General features: G+C 46.3%; 2 protein-coding genes across 2 annotated transcripts; one reads left to right on the forward strand and one right to left on the reverse strand.

Moving 5' to 3' along the window:
• Positions 1 to 4,991: 4,991 nt before the first annotated feature.
• On the reverse strand, positions 4,992 to 5,632 carry LOC123449110 (LYR motif-containing protein 4-like). The gene has a single exon (XM_045126199.1). It carries the CDS (start codon positions 5,541 to 5,543, stop codon positions 5,268 to 5,270), a length of 276 nt encoding a protein of 91 aa, XP_044982134.1. The 5' UTR covers positions 5,544 to 5,632; the 3' UTR covers positions 4,992 to 5,267.
• A 121-nt stretch (positions 5,633 to 5,753) lies between these two features.
• Positions 5,754 to 8,986, forward strand: LOC123449109. Its single transcript, XM_045126198.1, has 5 exons — positions 5,754 to 6,004; positions 6,519 to 6,592; positions 6,806 to 6,885; positions 8,256 to 8,407; positions 8,631 to 8,986. Exons 1-5 carry the CDS (start codon positions 5,800 to 5,802, stop codon positions 8,699 to 8,701), a joined length of 582 nt encoding a protein of 193 aa, XP_044982133.1. The 5' UTR covers positions 5,754 to 5,799; the 3' UTR covers positions 8,702 to 8,986.
• The last annotated feature ends 551 nt before the right edge of the window (positions 8,987 to 9,537 follow it).

The raw sequence follows: 9,537 nt of genomic DNA on the forward strand, positions 1-9,537 counted from the left end.
GCCTTCACGGTTTTGAAAGATAAGTTAACACACATGCTCCTTTACTCCAACTTTACATGCTCCTTTACTCCAACTTTCTAATTTTAAAAAGACTTTCGAGCTTGAATGTGATGCTAGTGGAATTGTATAAGTTAACACATGCACCAAGTCATACCGCTACGTTACCCAATTTTATATTTAATGTTCAACATGATGTGCATGTGTTTTTGTAAATCCCAATCTCAGTCTTTTGGTTTAATCGACGGACCAACGAAAATTACCAACCAGAAAAACTGATATCTTGTTTACTGACAAAAGACCAGGTATAATCGCTAGCAAACCAACAAATGTTTACTCAACAAGACCAGTAAGAAAACTAAAGATTGTCAAACTACGCCAGTCGAAAATGCACAAGGGTAAAGATATGGAAGGGGAAATAAGACACAGTGGAGGTGCCCTGCAAAGATCATGGCAAGAAAAAGCCCTGCAAAAGGCACCACACAACATGCAGGTCGGCGAATAGCCACAAGGCCTGCATGCACCTTGATATTCAGCTACTCAGCAGTATCTACTTGCCATACCAAGATGGCAACACAAGAAGTATTTCAGGAACTATTGTTTCAATCCATCTACATGTTAAACATGCCAGGGTTTTGGTGTAAGTGGCTCTAAAATATTACTTAGACTGGTTAATCTTGGGATTATAGTGTTCCATTCAATTACGATTCACTATCACCGCTAAATGGATGGAAAGTTTACAGTTTGGAAGATCCGAGCATCAAAGATATTATATTGTATAGTTCACTAAAAGTTATGCAATAAGAACCACCTGCTTATATGGAATGGATGTATGCCTTTGTTGCAGCTACCAGCAAGGAGCAAAAGAATATTTTGATGTTGCTTCAACTAATTAAGTGAAGTCCTAACCAAGACTTAATTTAGTCCGAAAGCAGCTATTGATAAGTGTTGAACCGGTATGGCCCAGCCCATCCAGTTATCTCTTAGGGCCCAGGCCCATGTAGTGGGACTGACCTAAAAGGAGGCTCCCAGCCATCCCGTTCCCAGACAGAGCCGCCACACACAAAACACACGAGCTGGAGGTACTCCTCTCTCCCTCCCATACTCCTCTCTCCCTCCCGTTTCTACATGGTATCAGAGGCCAGCGACGGCGGGGCCTGAGAAGACGAGGCGACGTCCGGCGAGGTGGCGGCGGATTTGGGCGGCGTCCGGCGAGGTAGCGGCGAATCTGGGAGGCGCGGCGTGGCTTCGCAGGAGGTGCGGCTCGTTGGAGAGGAAGGAGAGGTGGAGCTGCTGTGCTGCACGGCAGAGGAAGAAGGAGAGGTGGAGCTGCTGCGCTGCGCGGCAGGAGGAGGAAGCTGAGGAGCGGCTTGGTCTCCCCGAGAGAGGGTTGTGCTGTGGCTGCTGCTTGCTCCTCAGCGTGGCGGGCTGTGGTGCTGCGGGAGGAGAAGAGGAGAAGGGTAGTGGAGAAGGGTAGCTCCTTGTTGTGCGGCTGTGTGTGCGTGTGTCTGCAGGGGACCGGGAGCTGGAGAACTGCTGCGGGGGTTGGCTGCTGTTGGAGGCCAAGATCCTCTGGAACTGCTGTTGTTTGCAGAGGAAGGAGGAAGAGAACTGCTGTTGTTTGTAGAAGAAGAAGGAAGAGAACTGCTGCTGGAGGAAGAGGCTGTGGTTGCTGCTTGCACTTGGAGCTGCTGAGTTGCCGGGTGCTGCTGCTAGCCAGGGGGCGTAAAGGGACCAACCGTGCAGCTATAGGGCTGTGCTGCTGAGGGCTGTTGTTGCTGATTACCGGATCGGAGATGGCTGAACCAAATGCGCTTGCTGAGGCTTTCGAGAAGCTCGCTAAGATCCTCGCGGAGTCCAACTCCAACTCTAGGGCCATCGTTCCTCGACAGGAAGTGGCTCAGAAGCTCGAAATGTCACCCCTGGACATGAAGCTAGAGGGGGCCACAAATTATTTGAGCTGGTCCAGAAGGGCATTGTTGGCTGTGGAACAGAAGGAACTTGATGGGCACTTATTGGGTGCGGTTGATGAACCCGGAGACAAGACTACCGCGGAGGGAAAGCGGTGGAAGGTCATAAACTCTGTGCTTGTTGGCTGGTTGTTGAACTCAGTGATGCCCTCCATTGGTCGCTCTATGGAGGGACTATCCACGTCCGCCGAGATATGGAAGACTATCCACCCAATACTCAGGCAAGGGTAATTTCATGCTAATTGCTCAGATTGAGGGGAAGATCAGTCGGCTGCGCCAAGGCGATGACATGTCAGTGATGGCATATGTAGCAGAGCTGCAGGCTTTGTGGGCAGAGCAGGATAATTGTGATCCTCTGGAACTCTATGATGCGGCGTGCATCGAGTCAGGGCGCAAGTGGATTACACGCAGGCGTGTGCTGAAACTGTTGGAAGGCTTCAGAGGTTGCTTTCATGGCAGGGGGCTTCCCTGTTGCACCAACCTCTCCTGCCAACTATTGAGGAGACTATTGCAGCAATGTCTCAAGAGGAGGTGAGGCTATCTCTTGAGCATGCAAACATGAAGTTTGTGCCGGCTTCGACATTTGCAGTCACTGAGCGCATGGAGTGGGGAGATCCCAACAAATGTCATATTTGTGGGGAGGTAGGTCATTGGAAGAAGGAATGTCCAACTCGTGGTAGAGGCAGGGGATACAACAGAGGGGGCACTGGCAGAGGCAGGTATGCTCGAGGCAGAGGTGGATACCCATGGAACTCAGGGGGTCAACTTTCTAGGGGCAGAGGGGGCTACTCAGGAAACTCAGGGGGCAGGGCGATATGGTAGTTGAAGAGGACATTGGGACGTCACAAGGCAAGGGAGTTGATGAAGCTGCTTACGGAGACTTTGCTCACTGGGCCTCCACTGATGAAGGTAATTCGATGAAGGCATTTCTTACTCCTAACAAAAACAGGGCAACATACAATGGACTATTCATGTAAGTTTCTGCACAAGTATAGAACCTGTAAAACTAAAAAGAGCAAACTATCTGTGAACAGACATTTGTGGAAAACTTAATGGTGAAAAAAAAACAGTAAGAAACTAATATTTCCAGTCGTGGTTAACAGAGTCTGCTTTTGTGCTCCTCTGCTGCAAATAAGATTTTAAGTCTTTTGAGTATTGGATGAAGATGCCAGTCAAGAAGTTCCACATATTGGCTGGTAATTCCATGGCCTGTTTGATTTTTGGGCCAAAAGGAACTCATTTGGCAAAATTTTAACGGGCTAAGTGCGAACAAGCATAATCCTAACCTTTTCGTTAAACCCTAGATGGTTCTTTCAGAAAATGATGATATCTTTAAAATCAAATAGACAAATATACAACTGCACGCCCTTCAACAGAAAGTAAAGATGCCATATACAACACGTTCTGTAATATTTAATATTTTAACTGACTTCAGCATCACATATAATGGTATTAGTTACAGCTCTGGATTTATGCAATCACAATGTAAGCACATAGTTTGGCATTGTGCTTACCTTAATCGTATGCTTTATTTTACTTGTTTTGTTGTTGAGAGATGTAACATAAATATTACCAGAAAGAGCATCACATTCCAGAGTGCAGCACAGGAATGAACCTAACATGCCTTAGTTAACCAATCCCCCTAATTAACATAAATTGTGCTAAAATAGGAAAGTACAGATATTCTGAAATCTGCCCAGCTGAACATAAGTTGTTTTTCTTCCTGCCTAGTCTGAATCCAATGTGGTAGTTGTACACTGTGGATGCCCTTCAGTTTGTTTACCAACATGCAGCATCTCTGTTATTATTATCATTGGGATAGTAGTAGGTGTAACCGTGTAAGCATTGAGGTCATTTCAACCAACTAGTGTAGGATGTAAATATATGTTCTATCCTTGCAATGCTGCAGTGCTCATGCATATCTACTACCTAAGTTTCCTGTATTAGACACTGTTTTCTTGTTTAAAGGTAATGATTTCAGCAAAGGATGAGCCAGATGAACTGGTTCCTCCAGCTGTTGATGTTTTGTGCAGAGTACATAAAAGAATAACAGATGGTTTAGACATTGAACCACCCAGTCTCAGCGAGGTGCTGGTCCTGCAGGGCCAACACAGCCACTTGGGGAAGCTAGCAGCCTGATCGGCAAACAAGGAGCAACCATTAAATCAACACAGGATGCTTCAATGTTTGCTCTCCGCATTCTTGGTAAGATTCACATTTACCCCGTATTGTTGTCTCAGTGTGGCAATGCTTCACCATATTGTGGTAGTATGACAAGGCCTCCTCTGCTTTCGATACTAAGTTTTGTAGTACCTTGCTTGTCTTCAGCTAGCCAAGAATAGATCCGTGATTTTTCTTTTGTAGTTTTACTGGCTATCTGTCATATGCAATTTGTGTCATTGAACTAATAAGTAATAAGTTGTATACATTATGACTCGTGTCTTGCATTGCTATCCTTTTTTTTTTGCACGGATCAGAATATTCTGGCCCGTGGGACACCGAACTTGACATGGTAAGAGTCCGGAAAGAGAGATCTGAAGGACTGGAGTATCACCAAAGAACTAGCCATGGACAGAGGTGCGTGGAAGTTTGCTATCCATGAGCCAGAACCATGAGTTGGTTGCGATATCTTGTTGGTTTGACCTCTAGCCTACCCCAACTTGTTTGGGACTAAAAGACTTTGTTGTTGTTGTTGTTGTTGTTGGATCAGAATATTCTGGTAAACACTACTCGCACATAGCCAGTCTATCTCGTTTCCCAACAACTTATGCAATGCAAAACCTAATCTGGTTGGGCTTTGTAACCAAGGTTGCGGCATTTCAGCATTTCATCAAACAGTTGATGAGTAACATGATTGATTTCAATGCACCCTTAACAGTTCTACACATTAGTCAGCACGACAAGTATGCAGTAGCGCACAAATGCTAGTGTGATGTATTCCCTCTGTAAAGAAATATAAGAGTGTTTAGATCACTAAAATAGTAATCTAAATGCTCTTATATTTAGCACCGCTGCAAGAAGTCAGAGACAAGATTACAGTATAATTCTAAAGCCACAATCAGATTGTTTTACACGTAACATTGGTATGTGAAACATACAAAATCATGATCATCGAGCGAACTTATTGAACAATAGCAACCACCGTATCATGGCAATTATCCAGCGAACATAGTAACAGCGGAATTCTATCAGCGTCAGACCGCCGTGACCCTACTAATAACAGTACAGAAAAGAGCACGGACCCAAAAGGGGGGAAAAGGAGGAGGAGATGGCGGGCGTGAAACCTCTATCCCTCGTCGCTCACTGAATCTTCATCTCCACAACGCTCTTGGCCTTGGGCGCGTACAGAGAGTACACCAGCACCTGCCTCTTGGCCACCTCCAGCTGCTGCTTCCCGTCCGCGAAAGCCGCCGCCGCGGCCGGCGCGTCGGCGAGGGCGCGGTTCTCGCGGAAGGCGTCCGCCGCGCGGCGCCGCGTGTACTCGCGGATGTTGTAGTCGGAGAACTGCCTCGCCGTGCGGAGGAAGGCGCGGAAGAGGGACAGCACCTCCGTCTTGGCTGGGCCCGCCGCCGCCATGGATGCCGCCTCTCGTGCGACGAAGGCTGCAGAAGAAATCTGGCTTTGTGGGGTTTCCTGAGGGCCGAGGGCTTTGGGGATTTTCGGAGGGCCGCGTAACAACTAACAAGTCGACGTTTCCTTCCTATGGTAAATTAGCAGATACACCCCTTGCTATGAAGTTTATTACAGTTAGCGGGGGTTATGTACAAAATATCCGTTGCTTTCCGCTTTCGCTCCTAGGAGACGCGCTTGGCTCTTGGGCGCGGTGTGAAGGATGGGCTCTCTGTCGGACACACAGGCGAATGGCGACCGTCAGCCGCCGCCGGCGGAGGCGGAGGATGCTGTGGCGCAGGTCGAGGAGGGAGATACCGGCGAGAAGATGGAGGGCGTCGCGTCCATCGCGCTGCTGCCCTCTGGCGCCATCTCCGGCCACTTCATCCGCCTCCCGGACTCCGCCTGCTACGGCCTCCAGGGCACCCGTACACATCTCTCTTCGTTCACCCTTCTTGTACTTGTTTATCGATTGACCCCTAGTTTCCAGACGCGATCATTGTGTAGTTGGGCTCCTACTGCCATCTCGGTTGGATCGTTTGTGTTGCCACCAGAACCCCCCCTTTGTTCTGCAGTCAGCACAAGTGATAGCGATATGTTATTAGGGTTTATCTGTATAGAAGTTTATCTTTGTTTCGAACTGAATTTTGTGTTCTGCTAGACTGCTAGCATAGCAATATTCCGGTACTGTGTAATAGGCTATAACCTGTTACATTAGGAAGTCAGGATTTTTGTTAGAACGATGCATAGTTTTTTGACGAAAAATGATGTGACATGATATGTTCTTGATTGTACAAAGGTGAATGTATGTGCTTCTATTCGCCTCCCATTGTCTTCTGCAGTTGTGCACATCTTTGTCTTTACTCTTTAGTCTTTATTACACATAAGAGAAGATAGTTGTAGCTTATATTACCCTGTCCCTTTTCTTTTGTGTCATGTAAGCGATACCATGCGAGAGGGAATGTAGCCGAGGAGATGATTACCGCCTCATAAAGCTCTCCATCATTAATTTTAAGGTCAGATATCTGTAAAATTCTTCTCCACCAAGTATGTATTCTACCGACGGGTTATCTTACTATCTTAGCTCACCTTCCTTTGTAAAATGATACTATCTCGGCTTATCTTGGATCTATCAGAAGTTACCTACAGATATCCTTAAAACTCAGTTATCTCTTATTCTTAGAACTTGTAGTCTGTGTGGCAGAGGTTAACCTATGCTCATGTGACAGAGGAAAACAGAGAAGGTGGTTGTGGTGGAATGCAGGGGACATGATGCTGCTCGGTTACAAAACATTGACCATTTGCATGGGTAAGTCTTCTTTCATGGGTGGATTTCGTCAGAACTAAATTTGATGTTGTTGAATTTACTGTTTGCAAAAACGGTGTGGCGTCATGTGCTGATGCTCATGCCCATCAATTTTAGCTGGAAGTCCTGTTGATATATATGAAATCGGAATATAGATGCATGTACGTCATATCTTTTCTCATGCTATATCAAAACACTGTAGCATAACTGTGTTTTTGAAAGCATTACAGTATCTGAAGTTGTTGGAATGGATTATGTTTTCAAGAAGTGCAATTGAATAAACGGGAATAATCCGATGAAACAGGGTATATTGGATTATTGGTCCTTGTACGCTATTTTGTATGTCTCTATTCTCATGTGATTAATCAAGGCCAAAACACAATTTAATTTATCATTGTCTTATGCTGTGATACTGTGAAAATTACGTTGCCTCACTGGCAGAGTTGCATACCTCTGTAGTATCTCTTTGCCATGATCTATAAATGTTCAGGGTGTGTTTGATTTGAGCCTAGGTTTGCCCGACCAAATTTGAATTTTGGGTATCCAAAATTTTCGTGCAGTCTATATGGTTTGGTATTGTCAAATGCATCATGAGTCATGACCGGCATGGCGACAAGTTTACTTCTTCATCATGCCACTAAGCAGCCATAAATCAAGCATTGCCTGCATGAATAGACACAAACTAAACTATTTAGTCCTTTATTGAGTTCATGCTTTAGTCTCTCTTTACTGTATACAAATTCAAGTCCCTCCCCTTTTTTTCTGTGAAGGCCAACTTATGAGGTGTTCAATGTTCTTTTCTTTGAACAAAGTAGCCTTAGGCTGTTAGATATGATGTTTCATTGTGTTAGCGATGTCATGTTCAACTCTCAAATGTATTGTTATGAACTTGGGTTTTGAGGAGAGGTACAGGAGGGGCTGTCGTCCTGGGAGGCAAAGTAGACAAATTATTCGTCTATTTTCTTGCTTATGCCAGAGAGTACATTACAGTCCTATTAATTAGGACGACTTGGTCAACAAGTCAGATCTAGACTTGAACTTTCAATCTTACCATATATGGACTCGTCATAGTTTAAAGGATAAACTACCTAATTACTGGACGCTTCCAAGTTTAAAGGATAAAACTACCTACTTGAGAGACCATGTGGGTCCTCTTCTTAAATCCGTGCTGCATGGTTTATGAACTATATGTGCGTGACACATATGGTTGGAATTTGATTCTGGATTGTTTAGTATTTACCGTGTTGCTTGATAAAAGATTACTTTCACTAGTGGGTGAAGGATAGTGCACCTGATGCTGTGAAGTAGTATTAGTTACTGTTTGTAATGTTTGTTTTGTGCTGTTCTCCTTATGCAAACACCATCTTTTGCAGATGGGAAGATGATGTTGTTGGGTTGGTTCAAAAGAAACATGGGAACAAGAAAGTCCTGGTCTCTTTCGAATGCGAGACGCTAAAGGCCGATAAAGCCGCCGAAGAACATATTAGCAAGTATATGCCAAATCTTTGCGGACTGGATGCAGTTGGTAAGCATGGAATACTAAAATTTCTGGGTGAATAAACAACAAGCCTTGACCACGAATCTATCTATCTATAGTGAATGGCACTAGTAAGCATGGATAGTGAGCTCTGAGCACCAATAGGCTGGCCCAGTATTTCCATCTGCCAGCTAGTATGCCCTATAAACAACTGTGTGTGGATTCCTGATGTCTGTACTGTTAGCTCATTCGTTCTGCCTTTGCACTGCAGTAAACACGGGGAAGATGAGCATCTCTGGCATCAACCTCGACGAGGACGATGAACCAAGCGGCGACAGCTGAGAGCATAAACACTTTGTCAGGTGCGACTTGTCAATGCCGTCGACAAAGCAGGACTGTGTGTCGCTGTTACAACAGCATGAGTTTTATGCGACAGCGCTTGTGTTTCTGCACTGTGCGCTTTGTAGCAAGTCTCTCAAGGGAATGTGTGTTGCCGTTGCTGCATCTGCCATGATCCTGATGAGGGAATTAGGGCCAGTTCTTTTGCAGCTTATTTGAGCTTATTGTCAAAATAAGCTAGAAGTGCAAAAGAACTCGTTTTTGAGAAGTCACTTGAGCTTATTTTCACCTTTCTCTCCTTCACAGTGAAAAAAAGGGGTGGAGTGGCTTCCCGCAGCTTAGAGCGAAAGGGTATAACATATTGCCCCTGTTGTTTGATGTTATTATGGCGAAAATGCCACCGCACTCGACCCAACCAGTCTCCTCCCAAGCCCGCGCACTCGACCCCTCCTCCTCCCGCACTCGACCCCTCTTCCCTCTCCTCTAGGGTTCGGCCGTTGCCGTCGCCAGATCCCGCGGCCTCGAACCCTCCCTTGGCGCGAGCCCCACGCCCCACTCCCTTCCTCATCCCAAGCCCGACGCCCCCTTCCTCCCCGCGAGCTCCTGGCCTGGTCCGCCCCTTTCGGCAACCCACTCTGGCCCGATCCCTCTAGCCATTGTCGCTGCTCCTTCGGTCGGCACTGTGCCTCCGACTTGGGCGCAACCCCAACTCCTCTAGCCGTTGCTCCTTTAGCCGTCGGCACTGCTCCTCCAGTCGACGCTGCTCCTCTGACTCGGGCGTGGCCCTAGCTCCACGCGCCGCCGCGCTGGGGGATTGTACTTTTCACTGAGAGCTGGGA

This window comes from Hordeum vulgare, chromosome 4H (genome assembly GCF_904849725.1).
Source record: "Hordeum vulgare subsp. vulgare chromosome 4H, MorexV3_pseudomolecules_assembly, whole genome shotgun sequence".
In the NCBI taxonomy this organism is placed as follows: domain Eukaryota; kingdom Viridiplantae; phylum Streptophyta; class Magnoliopsida; order Poales; family Poaceae; genus Hordeum; species Hordeum vulgare.